The following is a 22,170-nucleotide window of genomic DNA, read 5'->3' as shown; positions in this document are numbered from 1 at the left end:
GTCAGCCGATCCTGCGCTCTAGCTACCCCGGTGCTGTTCCGGCCGGATGAGGCCTGTGGCCCTACTCAGGCTGGTTTCTGCTTCCCTAACTAATGCCCACTTCAACTTTCTAATCATGGAGACCTCTGAGGAATTTGGGGACCAAAGTCTGGACCTGCCTCTGAAGTTCCAGACCTAGCTATCTTGGTCATGGGCTCTGTGCATAGGAATAACCCTTGCCCTCAATTTCTTGGGGCCTTGCAGGTTATGATTCTCTCCTGAGATGGCATGGTAGTGTATTTAAGCCCTCAGTGATCCCTGCAGTGGGTCGATCTTAGATAGTTCTAAGGAAAATGCAGGCTCTGGAGCCACTCTTCCTCCCTCTAGCTGCTTCCTTCACTCACAGCCCCTAGCACTGTGACATCACTCCTAGGCTATCTTAGAGGGGACACATATTTCAGCCAGAAGCATCCACATAAGCTCCTGATGCTTTTGGTTGACTACGGTGTTTTTCTGGGCGCAATCCTGTGGTGCTAAGGGCAACTTCTAAAACACTGCAGTGACTTGGAAGCATTTGGTAACATGCAGGACCTTAGCTAACTCTTCTCAAGACAGAAATGAATGCCCACACCTCTTGCTCTGTGTGCACACATTCCTAGGTTAGACATATATACATCCACACTGCCCAGAGTGTCATCTGTCAACAAACGGCAGCACACATCACTCCATAGTGTGCAGTGTCACAGCTTCCAAAAATCATCAACCCAACACAGGGTGAATCATGCTGCACAAAGCACTCAGGAGTCAGAAGACTTGGAAACGACTTCCTGTTTGTTTGTTTGTTTGTTTGTTTGTTTGTTTTGGCACTGTTGGGGACTAACATGGCCTTGCCAGGCAAGCACTTTACTACAGGTAACCACTGTAACACGAAGCTATCTCCCTTCCCCAGAGCAAGTTCAATAGTTTCTTTTAGAGCACTCATTCTCAAGTATGGTATGTGCTTGCCCATCAGGGCTCTGATGTCTCCTAGGGAGGGGCACATCTGCTAAAGCATACAGAAATTTGTAGACACTAAGGGAGACTGTGGTCCACAGGACCAGCCCTACATGGCCACAGCCAGGGTGGGTCAGGAGACCCAGAGGTTCTAGGATGCCTCCTGTGAAATGCTGTGGGTGAGTGCATGCCACAGGGCATTTTATAATTGTACAGGTTTGTACATGAGCGCAGGTGGGTGCATGCTATGGGACATGTGTCGACAGAGACAATGTTGGTGTCCGTTGGTTCTTGCTTCCACCTTGTTTGAGGCAGGGACCCCCTTATCCTCCCTTCAACATTGTATAGGGCCCTGGGCACACTAACTGGCCCAGTAGCTTCTGAGAGTTCTCTTGTCTCATCAGAAGTCATAGGAACACCGGGATAGCAGATGTGCTCCACTGTGTCTGTTGTTTGTTGTTTATATGGCGCTTGGGATCTGGTCTCAGGTAGTCAGGCTTAGATAGCAAGCTCTGTTCCCTCTGGGCCATCTCTCCAAGCCCATAATCTTCTTTTAAAAATGGACAGACAATGACTAAATCTTGAAGAATATGGAAACAAACAAACAAACCAAAAATAATCCACAACAAACACCTCCATCCCAAAGATGTGCAAAAGCCCCCGACAAATCCAGAATTAAAAATGCACAGAGGAAGGACTGGGCAGAGGAAACACTAATTCCATATCAGAGTGGACCCACTTTCTTCCTGCTCTGAACAGACTGCTCTAGGGTTCTCAGCTTCCAGAGCACACTGAGATATCCCAAGATGCTCTCTGTGAGGCTTTCCGTATTGCTGTCTACTTCCCTGGCATTACAAGATGCAAACTGGACAAAGCCAGCATGTGTGTGTGGGTCATTTACACATGTGGAGTCGACCCAATTAATTCAGTGTAAGCCAGGGTACCCTAACCAACCCTACCCCCTCCTTCTTCAAACTGTAAAATCTGCACACCTGGTCCTTGCCCAGAAGCAAATGACTACACTAAATTGAAAAAACCTGGTCTGCACATGCTAGGGCGTGGGAAAGCCTGCCCCCTCCCACAGCAGCCACTAACTATCAGAGGCAGGCCTTGTCCATGTGACCTTGGGAGCTAACAGACTGGGTCTTAGAATTCATAATGCACCAGGAAGAAGAGTGTGTAAGAATCCTAGTTCTATCTAATTCTACCTATCTCATATTTGTCTATCTGAAAGTGCTCGTCTGTACTGCAGAGCTGGGGGCGGCCCATGGCTCCACCTTATTCTGATGGTTACAGATCTTCTTGGTTCCAAACTACCACCAAGATCTGCTGGCATAGGGTGGCCTCAGTGTGGGCTTGGTGTGCTCCTGAAGTGCTGGGGACAAGCCTGGGGACTCCTTGGGTCTGGTGCCTCAATTGGAAGCCCACTGACACGCACAGGAGCAGCAGAGAGGGTGGAAGGGACCCAGTCTGAATCTGTTGTTGCTGAGGAACTCCTGGCTGTTCTAACACCACTCTTGGTTATCACTCTACCCTGACCATGAGATGACACACATCACATCTTCTCCAGGTCTGTCTGGCCTGGTCTGTGTAAGGCCAAGCTTTTCTCTGGACCCTGGCAGCACCAGGCCAGCAGACCCTACTGCCTGGCTTGCCAAAAGTGAGTCATTTCCTTACAATTTTGGCCTCTACAGTTTTCCTGAAGCCACATAACCAATCTCAGGCAAAGGTTAGGATTTTACGGGCTCATACCTCATCTACTACCTCATGGGATTTAACAGACATCTCTGTCTTTGTAAGATAGTTTTCTATTTGGAGACCCTGAACCTTATTGGATGTCCTTGGCAGGCCTAAGAGAAGGATGGCTTGCTGGCTCATGCTTTCCCTCTCCCTCCCCGCTCCTACCATTTAGGCAGTAACCCCAGTGAGATACTGTGGGTGGGGTTGGAAGAGTCTACCCCCACTTCTCACTTCCTTGAACTCCATAGCAACACATGTCCCCTGGGCTGGGCAGCTGGAGGTGTTCAAGAGTGACACACAGTCACCCGAGCCACAGATGACAGACTCGAAGTGTGGGCAGGCAGGCATACGGCCAAATTCTCTTCCCCAGTGGGTGTGGTCACTGGACACACAGAGTCCTGCAGATATCTGCCCACCTCGCCCAGAGACCCCCTTAACACATCCTGGCACCCCTGCTGAGAGTAGCCTTCTGAGAAGACAGTTCCAGATAACACAGGAAAGAACAGGCTGCCCATGCATCCCAGATGTCCTTTCAGTTTATTTGCATAAAATAGATCCCCTGTTTTACCCCTCACTTTCTGGTCTGGCATCAGAGGGCTTTTGACCTTGTTTTTTGTTTTTTTAAATCAACTCCATTTTTCAAGTGTGAGCTGAAAACCCAGCACAATTCAAACACCTTTAAATTATATTTAGTAAACATCACTCAGAACCTCAAGGTTGCTTTAAATTTACCTTAGTTAAACAAAAAAAAATCAGTTTTTTCCCCTTCAGGAGACATATGTATTTCCATGAAATGTCTGAATGTGAATACATACTAATTTATATTAAGTGATTTCTTATCAAAGTCACTATGCAGAATACATTTCTGCTATAGGCCTAGAATGATCTTAGCTGTAGTAATTAACTTCTGTGCTGAACCAGCTTTGGAGGAAATGCAATGTTTTCTCAGGTTACTGGGAGGCTTTAAGTGCCCTTAGCAAACTCCACGTACGCAGTGCATTTTAAACTCATCCTTCAGAATGTATCTGTGATAAGCTGGAACATGCAGTGGTGGAGTGGCCTCCGAAGTCCCTGTTACTGAGTGAGTAACTTCACAGAAGTGGCTAGCTGTCCAGATACAAGGCTCATTTTCTGTGCTGTTGGCAGGCAGAGAGTTTAAGTTAACAATAAGCTTATTGAAGAATTTACTGCCATTCAGATGTGTTCCCATTTAAACCTTTCAGCCAAGCCAGAGTCAAGAGTTGATCTGCATGCATCATTTTTACTGCTTTTGCCAAGTATTATGTGACCATGTGCCAAAACTAACATAACCACTTGGAATGGGCGGGGTCGTGAGCTCTTAGCCTACGGCCTTCAGCTTGGCCGCACGCCGCCTGTGTTTAGACAATGTGAAAATTCCAAGCCTGTGTAGTCAGTAAACGAGCTGTGATGTCAGCCATAGTTAATAAGTCAGGCTCCCCAAAGGCAGCGTGGTTACCAACCTTGCTGGAACACAGGGTGATGGAGAGCAGGCAAGGGAAGCCCCTCTGTGGCTGCAGGTTCACGGAAATAGGCTTCCAGCCAGGCTGTGCACTGCACCAGAGGCTCTGGAACTCCCTGTGGCCCACCGAGCACCTCAGGAGTAGCTGGGGCCTCTGTGGGGCTGCAAAAAGGATAAGAAGCTTAGTGACCACATGTGTGAAAAGCATACCTACTGCAGCTAATGGGGGAAGGCTGCCAGCCACTCCCCAGTGTGTGTCTCTGCCAGACAGAGAGAGAACGGCAGATAACAGGAATGGCCACTGAGGGATGTTGGGCAGGAAGGCACAGCAGTTCCCATGTCTGCTTTTCTATCCCCAGGTTTGTTAAGTGCACGGAGAGCCCAGCTCATGCATTCCAAGCTTGTGCATGCACAGTGTCTGCAAACTGACCCACAGGAACATCTCATGTCCCTGGTTTCAGTGTGGAAGTCAGCATCAACAGATAATCACCACTAACATCTCCTCTAAACATCAGGCAATTAGACTGCATTATCCACGCTCTGTCTCTCACCCTGAATCCCCACAGCAGAGGGGCATCCCTTCTTACATGGCTTTGGGCTCCATCTTTGGGAGCTCCTATGGACCCATATTCCCTAGCACCGATGTGAAGTGACGTCACCTTGTGTGTTTAATGCTTTGAGGCTAGTGAGCTGACACCAGTTCTGCCTTGGGTGTCTAGTTGGAGGTGCTTCAGTAACAAACTATCCCGCTCACTCTCTGTAGTGCCTGTCCTCTGGTGAATGTCCTGGAACTTAACACTGAAATATTTCATAGCAGCTTTGGATGGTTTCTTACGGCTCCGACATGGGGTCAGATTCTGTTCCTTGATTTGGAGCCCATTGCTCATGCTCAGCTGGGGTCTGCTTCAGGTTGTGCTCACAGGCTAAAACATATGCTGTAAAGGAAGGCCATTTCTATGTTCTGGGCTCTGAGCCTGGAGTTTTATGGCAGCATCGGTTTTTGCTTCAATTTCTTGGGATCCACACCCAAGAGGCATAGACACTGGATCCGATTTCTCTGGTGATTTCTCTCCTCTTCATTCCCAGGCTCTGGACTGCAGTGTGCTTCTGTGTGACTTTCTGGGCCTGGAGAGTATAGCTTCTCTGGGACTTCTCAGGCAGCCCAGTGTCAGAGTGCTCATGGGACGGTGGAGAGGCCAGGATGGCGTAGAGGGCAAAGGCTCCTTGGATGGTTAATCTTGCCATTCTCCTTTGGCTCCTACATATGGTGACGGTTGGCACGTTCACCCAGTTCATAGCTCTCTCTCCACACATGGACACCTTGGCAGGAGGGAAGGCCTTTACTCAGCTTTGGGAATGGGGCCCTACACAGGTGTGATTGGGGAGCAGCTGAGGGCCTGGAGACCTCTGGTCAGGCTGCCTGAGTAAAGCTGGTGGAGGCAAGATGGGCTCCACAGACTGCAGTCATCAGAGCTCCTGTGGGTCAGTTTTAGATAAAGACTAAAGCAAAAACCAGCAGGGCCAGACCTCAGAGGTAGGACAAGAAGGAATCAAGTCACAGGAAGAGGAGCCGGGCAAGCAGGGTCAGAAGGTCCTATGGTAGGGTGTCCCACAGGCATGAGTTGGGAGATCTTTAAGTAAGGATCTTACATATGAGGAGATGCAGGGTGCTGGCACAGTTTCTCCCCTGTTTGTGCACTACAGATTTGGCTCTCACAGGGCAGTGACACATGTCTGGCAGAGCCTTACAAACAGGCCCATGTAGGTGCTTAACTGCCTAGGACAGCATCTGGGCGAGGAATTTTGTGTCTCCACTAAGTCCTTGTATCTTTCAACAAATATACTTCTATGATGGGATGCATAAGAGGGTTCCTTTGTGCTAGTCTCAGAGAGGGCAGGAAGTCATTCAGAAAAGGCCTTGGAATTGTCTAAACACTCAGCCCCCCAGGAAGGAACAGAGGATGGATGGAGAAAGAAGCCACAGTCCATGAGGATACTGGGGCAGAAGTGGATGGCTGAGGGGAATAGTCAGGTCTGCAGGGGTTGGAGAGAGCTGAGCTGGCAAAGTGCTTACGGCAGAAGCACAGCCATCTATGTTAAACTCTTGGTGACCCAGTGAAAAAGCTGGGACCTATGGCATGTGTGTGCACACCCAGTGCTGGGGAGGGAAAGACAGCCCGATCTGCTTGGTGAGTTCCAAGCCAGTGAGAGATCCTGTCTCAAAAAGATGGCCAACATCCATGGTGTCCTCTTCACCCTCCGCCTCTACATATAACCAACCAACCAAGCCCTGACCTGGCCAATCCTGCAGCTATCACAGGCCTTTCTGAAGCTGCTATGCAGGATCCTCGTTCAGCCCTGAGCCTGAACAAACAGGCACAGTGTCAGTTCAAGCTGCTGCTGCCGCCTGTGTATGCCACGTGGGCCCCAGGGATGACAGCTCGATCCACATGCAGACTACAGGCCTCTCTTGGGAGTCTCCTGGGGAGATGGAACTGCTCATTGCCCTGACTGCTTTTCCTATTAGCAATGTCTGATCATGGGAGGGAGAACTTCTGCCCGTGCCTGGCTTAGATATTACTCAATTTTAGAGATACATGCTCAGTCATTCTATTCTGGTTCTGTAGCTCACTAACTAAAGTGAATGGAGTATCAAGGATGTCTAAAAGGAGAGATGGAGAAATATATAATGTACTTTGCCCTCCTGGTCCCTGGGGATAATGGGAGAACTGAGGAAAAAGGTGTGTCTGCTGGAGGTAGGCAGGTCTCTCCAGATAGAGGCGGCCAGCAAGCAGCCTGTCATCTTCAGGGTTCACTCCACCTACTCAGACTGGCAGTGAATGAAATTCATGTCCATGTGCACAGACCCTCAACCAAGGACACAGGAGGGAAAGGTTTGCTTTTCAGTCTTGCACCAAACTACCAACTCTTCACAGAACAGGAGTACTGGGTGGGGTACAGTAGGTAGAGATAAGACAGGTACCTAACTAGTATCTCATCATCCAGGTCAGGATGCTGGATGCTGATGGGCACTGCACATAGGGGCCCCTCAGGACATTGATGCTCTTTCTCTGTGTATGAGCACTTTAAAGCATGAATCTGGGGTTTCTGTATTTCCCAGTGACTGTTCAGAGGCCTCTGCTGCCCATGGTGGCCTTCCCTCCACCTCGTGGAGGGCAAGCCGTGTTTCCTAGAATTTCCCGTTCTTAAAAGGATACGTGAAAAAATTTTATAGTAGTAAAATTCATCTTAAATTGATTTTTTATGCTTGTGCTAAAGATCTCACCTCTGATTCACTCTGGGGTTCTCTTTTTAACTCTTCCTCCTTCGGTACTAGATAACTAGCCATGGGTGAAATGTAATTAAACAGCTTTGATTCTGAAGCAAGGATTTATGGGGCTACATTTAAAATGAATGGCTTTAAACACACACATAAAACCAGATTTTTAAAGCCATGACACAAATTTCCATTTCTACAATAAAATGAAATTTATTCTCTTGCCCTGCCCTCTTCCTCCAACCTTCCCCGCTGTTCGTCCAGGAAAGAGCTACGGCATGACAGCAGCGCTAACGGCTGCTCTTATGATGGAGGAGTTTCTCCAGACCTCCCTACTGACAAACCCTGAAACTCCAACAATTAGAGGCTGTGGCCTACTCTTTCAAATATCACATCCAGGTTTCCTCAGCACCAGCCCAGAACAAGATGCAAAGTCCTGAGAACTGCTCAGCACTGCACTTGGCATCCCTTGGAAACACTTGCGCCAATCCTAGTGGTTGACTCCAGTCCAGCTCTCTAGGTCAGCATGTCATCTGTCCCCGTGGAGGAATAGAGTGGTGAAGACTGGGATGCAAGCCCCCCTTTCACTCTTTAACTTGGCATTGGAAGAGCGCTGAGAGCTGAAAAAAGAGACTGTACTTCCTTCAGTTTCTACCAGAGGAGGATGGAGGATGAACTAAGGCCTGTTCTGAGGGTTTCTCCGAGAAACTAACAATTGTTAGTGATTCCAGGACAAGCATATACTGCCTCCTGGAGTTCCAGAGCATAGACCAGCCCACATGCACCTGTGCTGCCACAGATGTGTGTGCGTGAGGCCCTCAAGCCTTCCTTGACTTTGAGAAAGGATGGCCCACGGTGCATGGCTGTGCAGTTCATGTCTTTCAGCTCTTCACTCAGTAAAGAAAGGCAGCCCCAAAGCTCCGCTCCAGACTTCTAGCACATGAGAGCAGAGTTGTTCTTCCTGGGTGAAGCTTGCATGCCAAGACATGGATACCACCAGGAACAGAACACAAGATTGGTATGAGACAGTGACTCTGTCAAGACTAAAGTGGATGGCCCCAGTGCTGTGTGGCATGTGCATCTTGTCTTCTTGTCAAGTTGGTTAACCATGAGGGGAGACCGGAGATGGCAAGGCTCTGTGCAGCAGGTGTTGCAAAGCCATAGCCTCCCATAGGAGCCTTGCCTGGGGTCTCATTCTTTACCAAGTGATGACATGTGCATGCCGTGCTACAAGGGGAACATAAAGAGCACACCTCTCACCACCTTCTCCCATCTTTCCCAGAGTACAGATTTGCCCAACAATTTGAAACATGGCCCAGCCCATGGGAGACTTCGGTATCCGGGTCTTGGGATGCTTCAGGAAGTCCTTTGAAGGAGAGAATCACTAAAGGCTCATTTCTCAGTGACTTCTTCCTCCCCCAGACAGCAAAATAAACATACTTGCTTTAAATACCCTGCAATGTAAGAAAATAGACTATGCTTTCTTTAGAGTCATTCACATGTGACAGGACAATGTAATGACGGTCACCCTTAAGGTGGTGTTGCTATGGGGCAACCAGGATGCAGAATGACAAGATCAGATGCTCATGCCATTTCCTCTGGGACCCAGCCTCTCCCTTCCCCACCCTCTAAGATGACTTTTCAATCAATGCATTGGGAATGTTCACTATGACACTAGAGGGTCATACAAAAAGAATTCTATAGAGCAGAGTTCTTCCAGTCTCTGGCAATGAGCCTATGTAGGCTGTGTCCTTCAACCTGATATAGAGGAAGCCATGTGGCACCGTGTGGAGTTCCTGGCAGGGTTCTTAATAGGAGGAGAGCAAGGCTAACCACAGCATACTAGACAGCCTCAGGTGAAGAACATTGCCAAGGCCAAGCACACCTTGCCTTCTCCAGCTTTCTGTGTGTGGTGTGGAGGGCAGGGGAGCATCCGGGACTCTGGGATGGAGCTCCAGACTTCACAGGCCCACTGAGGTACAACAGCGGCAAAGGTGACTTTATAAACACTGTGTGGAGACTTGCTCTGCCGTGCTGGCACGCGCACAATTATGTCTAATTTAGAAGATCTCTAGCCGAGTGGCTTGTGTTTGATGGATGTGTCCTGCATCTAATTATGCTTTCCCACTAAAACCCAGGCATTTTTCTTCCAGGGGTAGGATTGAAGACAAGAAACAAACTATGCTACCTGCTATCAATAAAGACCGCTTTTTTTAGAAAAAGACAGACTGAATAAAGCCTTTAAACTTTCCATTCCAACTCAGTGAAGATCTGATCCCACTCATGGCTTACTGGGGAGAGTGCCCACATAGGTGGCCCCTTCCTCCGGCACCTGTAGCCAACTGCGCAGATAGAGGGGACATGAAGGTGAGGCACACAGGGCAACAGCAGTGCCTCCCACTTGTGTCTTTCAGACAACCCCATGTTTGAAGGGAGCTGCCAAGGACTCTCCACCCTCCTGCCAGTTTATGACGGACCGATGATGAGATGATGAGGGATGGCTCCTGAGCACTGCCTGGTGGTAGGAGCTTTCCAGGCAACATTCAAATGCAGATCTGACCGTCCATTCTTCCAGAGGGGTTTTAGGATATAGAATAGAAAAGGGGAGGGGCTGATTAAAGAGCCGATGCTAGTGATAAGAAAGAGCAACCCCAAGAAAGCAGTTGAGCCAGAGGTGAACAAAGGCACACCAGTATGAACCCAGTATTTTACCGGGGTCATGTTGCACAGCAACACTAGCAAGGTTCTGGTAATGACCTCACTACACAGACAAGCTGGTGTCACAGATTTTCTACCCACCCACCCACCCAAAGGACAGTATTTTCTACAATGAAAGATAAGGAGAATTAAAGTGAATGTTGCGATTACTTTCTTGTCAAGTTCATACATACCTGGGAAGAGGGGATCTCAGCTGAGGAACTGCCTCCACCTGACCGGCCTTGCAGTAAGTATGTAGGACACTTTCTTGATGAACTATTGATGTGTGAGAGCCCAGGCCACTGTGTGGGGGCCCTGGGCAGGTGGTCCTGGACTGTCTATATTTCTATGTATCTCTATATATCTATTTCTCTCTATATCTGGAAGCAGGCTGAGCAAGTCAGGGTGAGCACACTGGTAAGCAGCACTCTGGTGGGCTCTGCTTCAGTTCCTACACTCAGTTCCTGCTTGAGTTTCTGCCCTGACTTCCTTCAGGATGGTCTGTGATGGAGAAGTGTAAGCCAAACCAACCCCTTCCTCTCCCACTGGTTCTGTCAGTGTTCTATAACAGCCACAGGAAGTAACGGAGGATGGACAAAGTGTGAAACAGTGATGGATTTTAGCATGTATAAAATGCTAGCTAGTATTTTAAAACAAGAACACGCAGCACTCTTAACAAGAGAGTTTATGAATGACATTTAAGAGCCTTGTTTTGGTACCTGCTATGGCTTGGTTCTGAAACGTCCTGCAAAGGTTCATGTATTAAAGGCTTGATTACCAGCCTGTGGTACTATAAGAGGTAGCAGAATCTTCAGATGAGGCCTAATTGGAGGGGTTAGTCACTGGGTGTGCTCTTGAGAGCGATATGGGAGACATGGTGCCCCTTCTTCCTTTCTCCCAGCTGTAGCGAGGTGAGCAGACTTCTCAGCATGGGTTTCTACCATGATGTTCTACTGCACAGAGGCCTGAGATCAAAGGGGCTGAGTGACCACAGGCTGAAAACATGGCCTACAGAAACATCCCTTCTTTAAAAATTCTGAATCCCTGGTGCTTTGTCATAGCATCGGGAAGCTGACCAACAGGGCACATACTTTCAAAGGAGTACTCGCACCCAATGAGAGGCTTCCTATCATGCCAGACAGACCAGCAGGCAACAAAAGCAGCCATTCCTAGATGGTGAACAGAAATGCCACAGCCTGCAGGAAAGGCAGTGACACCCTTTGCCTACAGCAGATGGTCCCGATATCCACTCAGCAGTACATCACTGAGCTGTTCCTGTGCGGCTCATGGCCCCTTTGTCCCTGACATGAATTCTATTTTTATAATACCATCAGAAGCCATCAAATGATATCTGTTCCAGGGTCAACAGTATGAAGTAGACAGTATGAAATTTAGCAACTTTCCATTTAATGGCTTTGGATGGTAAAAAGAATGCTGCTAAAGCTGGGTATCAATTTTTCATGAGCACACCAATCCTTCCAAATTTTAGGCTCATTAAGATAAGTGAGGCAGAAGGATCCCGAGTTCAAGGTCAACCTGAGTTATATAATGAGCCTTTATCTCAAACAACTCAAAATCTGAGGCTTGAATAAATTCCAGATCCTAAATAAAACCACAAAAGAATTTATTATAGTGTTTTAAAACATCTGCAAAAAAGGAAGAAAAGTTTATGTAAATTTTAAACTCTTCCCCATAAGGATTAACTATTTTTCTGAAAAAAGATACTTATGTCTTAAAGCACATTGGCAATTAAAACCATACTGTAAAGATAGTTTAAATACTACATGCAAACAATTAGAATGTCTTTAAAAAGGCTATATATACCTGTATACCTTTTAATGTAAGTCATAAAAGAAATTTTCTATTTTATCAACACTTTACCATATCATTAAAAGTCTCTACTATTTGACAGATGAAGATAAAAACTCCCTAAAACTACAGATGAGTGATCAGGTCCCTAATGATTCCAAAACAATTATAGGATGCAGAGCAATCTAGTTAAATTTTATTCAAAAGCTGACTACACTTGTGTTTTCTTTTATTTTTCTATCAAGAAACCCATGAGGCTTAAGCACAATTCATTATGTATGAGACCCCACTTGCAGCGCTCGACTGTTGATTAATAGCAAAGTTTGCTGTATGTGCGCCTGCAACATTAGACGCATACAATATGCTAACTTATTCTTTCGCTGAAACTAATTATTTACAAAAATGACTACTTGAGACTACAATTTATTAAATGCATGCATCCAGTCTCAATTTGGCCCCCAAAGACAGCCTGGAATGAAGATCTTTTACTTGATGTGACAACTTCTGGAAACACTGTTATTAATATTGTAAATGTGGCAAATAAAGAGTTCAAATAGCCTCCCGTCTATGTTGCCTTTGCTTCCTCCCGCCAAGCAGCTTTTTAACAGAGAGGCTTTTTAATGTTCTAGCCACAGAAGGTACTTGCCTCTCTCACAGTTTAATTTAGCTTCTTAAAATAAAAATGCTTACACATCTGTAAAAATGCAAGAGTCATCCTCTGGCTCACCACATTGCTGGGATTTCCAAAAGGGAGTTCCCAGAGAATTTTTTTGGGGGCCTGGGTAACAATTCTCTTTCCCAGCGCTTGAAAAAGGAACACCCATGAGTGGACTGACTATACCCAGAACTTACCACTACCTTATCCTTTCAGGGATTTCAAATGAGACATCTGGTCAACCACTTGCATATCCCCTGCTGACTAGCTTCTTGGTGGCACTCATGGCTGCAAACAGAGCCACTTGCTGGGAACATCCTCTGCCTTCTGGTTTCTCTGTTGGACTAACTTATACATACCCATAGTTTCATCTTCTAGGGCTTCCAAGGACTCCACCCTAGCCTTACTCTACCCAGTTCCAGTGTGCACACAAGCCCTCAGAGTAAGGAAATCACTTCCTTTCTCCACATGTTGTAATAAAGGCAGTCGATATCTGCTCATGAGGCAGGACGAAAGTGCAAACGGCTATTATGTGCTGTAGACTAACTGGTCTATGCTCTTAAGAATTTGCAAGGCTAGCTAGGAGATGCTCTGGAACATATGATGTTAAGGGCTGGGGTATGAATCCCCAGGCAGTGGGCCTCTGCTTTCCACAGGAGCAAGAGTGGAGAGATAAGAATAAACAGCAGGAGTTGGGGAACCTCAAGACAGTTTGTCCAGAGAGGTAAAGGATGGCTGTTTTAGTGTCATGCGATCCTATATTCTGTCTCTCTACATGGTTAACAGGCAAGGTGACTGACTGGGAGGTCCTAGTGGCAAGCCCATTCATATCAGATGACTACCAAGTAAGTAGTCTTGGGAAAGCAGGGTCTTTTAAAGATTAGGACTCACTGAACCCAGGAAAACAACCCAAGGCAAACTCTCTGTCCAGATCCATTGCTTACTATCAAGGCTTAGAACATGGCAGGCATGTGATTAAAAGCTATCTGGTGACTTGTCCATAGGACATAACACTCCTTTACACAAGTAAGAGGTTTTGCTGTGTAGATGTTTCCTCTGAACTTTAAAAAAAAAAACAAAAAAACAAAAAAACCTCTCTCCTGAAAGGAAGGAGGCTCCTCAAGGCTCAGGAAGCTCATGCAATTTGCAAGGCTCAAGAAGCTGGGAAAGCAGATCCTTGAGGTTTCTTACTGGGCTCACAGGTAGTAAACAGTCACCGGGAAAGAGAGGAGACTCTCTAGTGGAGCTGCCTATGAGGTGGGTAGGGAGCTCCAGAGATGCAGCTCTTTCCAGTTGTCATCCATCCTGGAGTTGAGTTTTTGGTGATGCTGTTACTGGGGAGTTTTTCAAGCTCTTTCTGGGGTACTATCATAAACTCACTCATTCACCAAACTGGACTTGGTTGGAACTGTTTCTCTGGCCTGTTCTTGGTGGCTTATCTGAGGAGCACAGATGTTTTTTAACATCTCCCTAGAAAAGGTCACAGTATAGGCCTCTTCCCAAAATGTCACAAATCTATCACCTTCCCAAATTTTGAAACTCTAGAAGAGAGGCCCAGATTGACTAGACCATAACCCTGTTTACAAGGCATGACAAGATGGCAAATTAGAGTGGGGCTTTATAAAGAAGCCAAGCCATGAACACTCCACCAAGACTATTTTTGGAGAGCAGACCCAGCCCTGTTGATTCGTCTAACATATTCTTGACTCACAACATTTGTCTTATGAACGAGTGTCTTATGCACGTGCAAAGTTGTTAAGGAGACCTATCCTACCACGTGCACCCTATCCTACCACGTGCACCCTATCCTACCACGTGCACCCTATCCTACCACATGCACCCAAAGCACTTGTTTTCAGACTCTATTACTCCAGTGAAAAATTTGCTTGAGGACCACTCTGTAATGAGAATAACCAGAGATTTTCTAGACATTAGAAGTTACATCTCTCAGCATTCTCAGACTTCCTTGCAGGCTGCAGAATAATGGGGTTTGCTAAGGCCTGGGAATAGGCCTTACATCCAATTTCATTTGCTTCAAGGAACTCTACAACTAGAGCCTGGAAATGGTACAGATTTGAAGTCATAAGATGAAGGGGATTTCCTTTATGTCTGAACATCCCCACTGACTGCCCAATGTAGAAAACAAACAAACAAACCAAAAGTCAACAGCTATGAGCAAAGCCTTGAGCCTTATCCTCCTGTTAGTATAGAAAGTGTTGAATCCCATTGGGTACAAAGGTCACAGAGGAGGCCATGTTGCCACATCCTCAGTTTTTCATCATGATTCTCAATTTGGCAAAAGGAATCCACTGAGTCATTACCAGAGGAAGACTGAAGAAATCCTACTGGGAGAACCATGCTACTACCTACGGCACACAGCAGCCTTGCTCTGAAGGTATCAGCTTCTCTAGGTCAGAGGAGAATGTTAGGACCATGAAGTAGCAGCCCACTGTCGGCACACAGCAGCACATCATCCCACTCCTTATGGGAGTGTGGGATGTAGGGAAAATGGGTGGAGATCCCTAGAGGCAAAGTACCTGAAGATGGTGACAGGACCCACTCTAGCCCCAGAAGGTAGGAGGGCCAGGAAGCCAGGTCTCTTTGTGGCATCTCTTTCTCTCCCAAGCAGGTAGAGGTACCTGTCACCTTTGTTAAGGAACAGGCTTCTTCCCCTGAGCCCACAACACAGAGGAATGCATTTGATGTTAACATGGCTAAAGCATATCACCCCAGTTCAGTCTATGGACTGGAGTACCATGTAGCCGAGAGACTGACTCTCTGCCATCATGCTGCTCAGAGGAAAAAAATGTTCATTTTAATAGTGGAGTATCTGACTTAAAATTTAAAATAGTAACTAATATGCTGAAGACGAGACCTCTTTTATTTTCCAAGAGGCGTTAGATGAGGATTGACCTCCGAAGGGTTTAGCCCCATTAACTTGTGTACTGGGCTCATTAATAAATAATCCTGCCACCAAATTACCTGACTTGTAAATTGGTTTGTACAGTTCTAAATAAATAATAGATAGTTCCCTATTATCAAACAGCATGGCGTTTTCACAGAGAAGCCCAGCGTGTGATACATAAGGGCACCCTTTTCCACTGGACAACACTCCGTCCGTTGCTCACTTCTGAGAAAGCCCTCGTATCTCCCGCAAACTGCTGCAGCTGGGATATGTTAGCTAGTCATGTTAGCTGCTCCGTGTAGTCAAAAATACTGTATTTAATATCACACAAGCATACTGAGTATGCATTAGTGGCCAAACAATCTTAAGCAACTATTAAATGGACAGTTAATGTAATTGTATTTTAAAACACTGAGGTCATATTTAATTTTGAATTGAAACTCTTAAAATGCACTTTCTGGCAAAGGATATAGAGTAATAAAACAACATTAATCACAGAGAAAAAAAACCCTAAAACTCACATTATTAAAATAAATCTTTCTTCCAGAGCACTGATATTTGCAAGAAGTGGATTACAAGAAGCAGAAAACATTTGTGCCTTTTCAAGAAGTATTGTCACTGGAAGGAAAAGTCAGGGTTGCAACCTGGGGTGAGATCACACTTCCAACAGGGCTCAGCTGCATGCCCACCCTCTCTTTGGTCCTGGTGCTGGCCACTCTCCCAGGACCTGTCTTCCTTCCAGGGACGCAAGTTCAGTTCAGCTACACCCCTGGGCCTTCTAATAGCAAGTCCACCGAGGGAATAGCCTGCTTATGTTCCAAAGCAGGAGTGAAGGGGTGGGAGCTGGCTGCAGAGCAGCTGAACCGGGCAGGCGCTTTCACAGTTCCTGCCCCATGCTGCTTGCAAAGTCCTATTTTATATGCCGTCTCCTCATTTTCAAAAGTCAGTGTGGCCCTCTGGGATGCTGTCACACCTCAAGCAGCCTGGTCAGGTCTGTGGACCATGAGCCTGAGCTAGTTCCAGGGTATCCCAGGGGAGGGGGGAGGTCACAAGGCTTTCTAGCCAAAACAGCCAGACACTTATTTATAGCTGTTCTGACAGCAAGCTAAGGAAAGACCCCTTCACGCAAGCCCTGGAGCCTAGAGTAGCCTTTCTGAGTTCTTAGATTGACATTAGGACTTTGCCACTGGTACCAGAGATGAATAGAAAAGGAGGGACCATCCTGCTGAGGCCAGTCTCCAAAGGAACTCTGGTACAGTGTTCTAGCTTCCCTGTACCTTGGTTCTCCGCGCCAGCAGATGCATCTTCTTACAGATGCCTGTTCTTGCAGTCAATCCAACTTTTCAGTCTTTTCCTCCCTCTGTCCCTCTGTCCCTCTTTCCCTCCCTCTCTCCCTCTCTCCCTCCCTCCATTCTTCTCTCAAATAGGGTCTCATACATTCCAGGCAGGCCTCAAGAACTATAGAGATGGACATAATCTTGAACACCTGAACCTCTTGCCTCAGCCTCCTGAATGCTGGGATTACAAGCACACACCACCACTCCGAGGTGTACGTGGTGGCGTGGGGCTGGAAGCCAAGACTTTGTACATGGAGACAAGCCCTGTACTGAGCTACATCCCTTGCCCTAGAACAAGGAATTCTTATGTGAAAATATCTTCCAACTGCAAACCATTGCCACAGACACAGCATTTGTTGTTTATACTGGTTAGATGTTTAAGATTTTACCTGCAGCAGACTCCCAGCTTGTACAAGCTCTAGTGCTTAGATCCCTGGAAATACAGACTCTACCCCAAGAGTATGGTCATGAGGGAGTGACTGCATTTCTGCTTATTGTATTCTTGAGCAGCAGTTGGTTAATGCTGGCTCAGGGCTGTGGGTACAAAATATAAACATTCATGACCATCTTCTGGGAAACCCTTTCACAGATGTAAATCCTCTGTGTTTTAAATAGTTCAGTCTTGTGCACAGACCTTAGGAGGCTCACTCCCTGACCTACTAAGCGTTATCACAGAGCTGTGTCCCCCTGGAGTAAGTGCTGGATGCTGCTTCCCTCCCATACTGAAGGGCTGGTGACAAGGAGTGGCCACAGGCTTTGAAGTAGGCTGCAGAGCCCCCCTTAGCACTTGCACAGGCCAAAGCTGCCCTGGCTGCCTCCACCTGCTCAGAAGTCACTTCGTGGTTTCCTTCAGAAAATGCCAAGACTTTTGGCTTTCCTCATCTCCCTCAGCCCCTCAGCTAGCCTGCACCAGACTCTCTTTGGCCGGTACAGCAGCTGCCGCTGAATTCCTAGCACCTCATACTCTGGTTCCCATTCATCCTTACACAGGATTCTCAAGGCTTCCCTGGCCCACAGCCTGTATGGGCTAAACCTGGCTCACTACTTGCTTTTTTTTAAACAAAAGTTTTGTCAGCACTCAGCCTTGCTGATTTGTTTCTGGATACAGAAATCGAATCGTGTCTAGGATATTCCTTTATGATCTGGTTCTGCACAGGAGGACTCTGGGACCCTTGATTTACGCTCATATAGTCCCTCTTGTCTGCTTGGAAGATACCATTGAGCTAGCTTTATAGGCCGCCCCCATCACGCCTAAGCCCACCACCCTGTGCGGGTCTGCCAACTTGCAATGCACCAAATACATCTTCGTCTTTAGGCCCTAACTAACTTGTGTGTTAAGTCTGTCCAGCCTCCCTGGCCTGTGCACAGGGTGACACTAAGAACACAAGTCACTCTGGATGATGGCTGGCTGATCCATTCCTGCTCTGGGTCCCCGGCACCCTGCCCGTTCCTATCCAGTTCTATAGTGAGACAGGAGCTAGAGTCAAGATTCGGGCTTTGCTGATCAGGAAATGTCGGGCTTTGCCGATCAGGAAATGTGACTTTAAGTTTTTCAAAGCCTACGTTTAATGATGGTTCTTAAATGCTTTAAACTCCCTTCTAGCTCACCACCCACCAGATGTAGTGGAAAAGAAAGGATGGGAGTCAGTGAACTTGTTTGGGAAGGTTCTTTGGAGCAACTCCTATCTGCGTTGTCAGAAAATCAGCAGATGGGTTCATAGGTCAGCAGCGGCAGCTCGATCCACTCACACACACTTCACAGATATACCAGCAGTCCAGTTTAGTTGTGTTGGGATAGCAGCAGTGGTGGCACAGCCTAGCAGGAACATCCAAGCCTCAGTCTAATCCAGGCACAAGTCAGCAGGAATGACCAGGGCCAACAGGACCACCAGGGAAAGTTCTCAGCTGTGTCTCTCTCACTGAAGATTAGTGAAGATACGAGACCAAGAAGCTTGGAACAGCTAGCTCTATGAACAAGCCTCAAGTTCCTCTCACAGTCAGTGGAGTCCTATTTATACCCTCCAGACATCATGTGTCCTCCACAGGTCTTGCCTCACCACGTGTCTTGCCTCAGCATGTGAGTCCGTCTCAGCTGACATTACTCTGCCAATCCGAGAGTCCACATCGGAAGCAGCAGGAAACGGCAGCACACCACCAGGAGCTTTTTGGTGCGTTTTTCTCTATGGAGTCCTGACAAAAATGAGCTCAACTATGCAATGTAAGGTGGATCAATACATGCGTGTAGTTAGTTAAGAATTTATCACCTGTCCTTTCACATGCTCGCTTTAGCAGGACATCCTTTCGCTTGTGTCTGCTTCGTGAAAACACTCCTTCACATGTTTGCCCCAGCAAAACCCCATCCAACACAATGGACGTTGCAAAGAAACCTAAGTTCCCACTTCAAGGAAACCAGTGCTTAGTGGAACCAGATCAAGGCACCAACTATGACAAGCTGAGTGGGACCTAAAGCCAGACTCTGCCCTGAGCCTGAGGGGGTGGTCCTGGCATAACTTCAGCAGCCAGGCTTGCTTCCACACACAGAACCTCAGGTCGCAAAAGCCACTGCACACGCACAGTTCTCATACTACTCTGCCTTGTTCTGCAGGGTCCCTTTGCCAGGCCACTTCCTCTGGACTTCCTCCTCCTAACTCCCCTACACACAATTGCAGTCTGTAGGGATCTGGCTCATGGTACATCACCTGGTTATCTGCAAGCTCCCCTCCCCCCTTATTTGAAACCCACAGCCCCAAGAGTACTGTCCTTGCCAAGGTAGGAGATGGTCCCACTTACTGCACCAAGGTCTTCTTACACAAGAGAACATCACATCTCTCTTCTCTGAACCTCCCACCATTTCCTCTGCAGCTCACTTCTGTTGGCCTCACCCTGACTATTGGCCAAGGCTCAAGGAGGACTCTCTAGCTTTGAGTGTGTCTGAACTTAGCCTGAGAACATGCATAGGCTAGACAGGAGCACCACCATCAGATGCCCGTGCTCCACCACTGCTCTGACCTCCACCTGTAGGCTGGCTGTGACGTCAATCCAGATGCAATATAAAACCATATAGCTTCTGTAACACGGAGCATCCCTAGGCTCCCTGCTGCTGTCAGTGCCGATCCTGAAATCCTCCTGATCCTCTCTATGTGTCGGCTTTGTGCATCTCCCTCCTTTAGTGTCAACCAATCTCATTCTCACTGGGCTTGGAAACCACAAGAGCCTGAGAACCAATCCACCTACTCTTCAATAGACCCACAGCACCTCCACAACCCACTCATACATTCTTGGATCCCGTGAGCTCCATGTCTCTGTCCTGCTCATAATCTTCTTGCAATGCATCATGTACTCAGAGGTCTGCACTATCTGACACCAATGCCCTTGGTGTGGGCTTGGCTCTAACACACTTGCACTACAATCTCTGCCAAGTATAAAGCACTCCTTGGTCTGGTCTCCTCCCAGATCTACACTGTGATCGCTGCCAAGCACCCAGTAGCCCCAAGCTGATGCCCTCCCAGCTTTGCACTCTGATTTGTGCCAAGCACACCCGGTAGCCCCTAGCCTGTGCTCTCCCAGATTTGCACCCTGACCTTTGCCAAGCACACAGCACCAACCCTCTGGATGCTGCCCTCCCAGTTCTCTACCCTGATTTCTGCCAAGCACACTGCACTCCCTGGCTGGTATCTTGCCAGACTCTGTACCCTGATCTCTGCCACACACACACAGCAGCCGCTGGCTAATTTTCCCAGTCTTCTGCATAGATGGCCCACCAAGGAACCTGCAAACAGAGGCGTACCTCACCTGGTACACGTACTCCTTGCAGAACAAGTGTGGGCGGGCTCGTATGCTCTCTCTGCTTTCCCGAGCTTACCACAAGTCCACCCTATCTTTAGGCAGCTCTGAACCATTCATAGCCACTGGCACTAGTGCCTCTTGTGATGTCCTCAGAGCCTCTGGTGAACTGTTAATGAGGAAATGGAAACTTCAAGATGAAGAGAGATGGAGGCAAAGAGATGGGAGTGAGTGTAATTACAGGGATCTGGAGTGATCCGAAGCATCGCGATGCACTCTGCGGCCAGATTATGTTCCTGTTAGGAGTCTTAGTGTTTTCAATTGACTTCTTCGTGCAGTCTCTGAGAGTCTCACCATTGAACTTCTAACCTCAGACTAACTGAGCACGGGCTAGTCAGCATGGTGTAAATGTCAGAGCCTCTGAGTGAGTGTTTACTACCTCTCTGTTTTGATTAAAACTTGAAATATCAAGAACTGACAGTCTGAATCATATTTAAGCAACATAAGGATAGTTTCAGTCCCACCCAGAGTCCAAGAGTCAACGGATATTCATGGACCCAAGACCTGGCTGGCTGAGTCATAAAGACTTAGTTTTTAATATCTCCCCATCCCATGCTATAGGGCCAAATTAATTTAAAATATTGCATAGCTTCAGATGGCTCTTGGCCTGTCATCTGTCCTCTCCTGGGCATTGTTTTGTTGGTTTGGCACAGAAAATCACCAGAAGGTCAAAGCATCAAGATCACTCTTGCCAAGTCCCACTAACTGCCCTGAGTATGACCATGAGCTGAGCCAAGAATCTCTTCAGCTCCTCCAACACACGTGGCCCTCTGCCGACAAGCCCAGTGTCTCCAAGAGAGCAGCGATATCACAGAGTACAGGCAAAAGCCGAGAAGGGTGTGCTCATGCCCCTCAACTGAGGGACTCACTCAGGAAAGTGCTTGCTGCACAATCATGAGGACCTGAGGTCGATCCCCAGTGTCCCTGTCAAAGCCACGTGCAGGACTTCAAATCTGTAATCCCACAACTGGAGATTGGAGAAAAGAGAATCCCCGGGCCTTGTTGGTCAGCCAGTTTATTCAAATCTCTTAGTTCCAGGTTCAGTGAAAGGTCTTGTTTTTTTAAAAAAAAAAAGGTAGAGAGAAACTGAGGAAGACACCTGACCTTTAATCTTTGTCATCCCTCTGCATGCTCACACATGTGCATGAACACACACACACACACACACACACACAGAGACACACACACATATACAGACACACACACACACAGACACAGAGACACACACACAGACACACACACACATATACAGACACACACACACACACATATACAGACACACACACACAGACACAGAGACACACACACAGACACACACACAGACACACACACACAGACACACACACATATACAGACACACACACACACAGAGAGAGACACACACACACACATATACAGACACACACACACAGACACACACACACAGACACACACACAGACACACACACACACACA

At 47.4% G+C, this 22,170-nt stretch overlaps 1 protein-coding gene across 4 annotated transcripts in view; it reads right to left on the bottom strand.

The window, feature by feature from the left end:
• Positions 1-22,170, bottom strand: part of Mgmt (O-6-methylguanine-DNA methyltransferase) — a 232,663-nt gene that overhangs the window by 37,882 nt on the left and 172,611 nt on the right. For all 4 annotated transcript variants that reach the window (XM_021169031.1, XM_029480221.1, XM_029480220.1 and 1 more), the window contains one exon: positions 4,194-4,354. In XM_021169031.1, the coding sequence (XP_021024690.1) occupies positions 4,194-4,354 (161 nt within the window). The remainder of the gene's footprint in view (positions 1-4,193; positions 4,355-22,170) is intronic.

This window comes from Mus caroli, chromosome 7 (assembly GCF_900094665.2).
Source record: "Mus caroli chromosome 7, CAROLI_EIJ_v1.1, whole genome shotgun sequence".
NCBI lineage: Eukaryota > Metazoa > Chordata > Mammalia > Rodentia > Muridae > Mus > Mus caroli.
The sequence above is the reverse complement of the archived record's forward strand: the minus strand, read 5'-3'. Positions and strand labels throughout refer to the sequence as shown.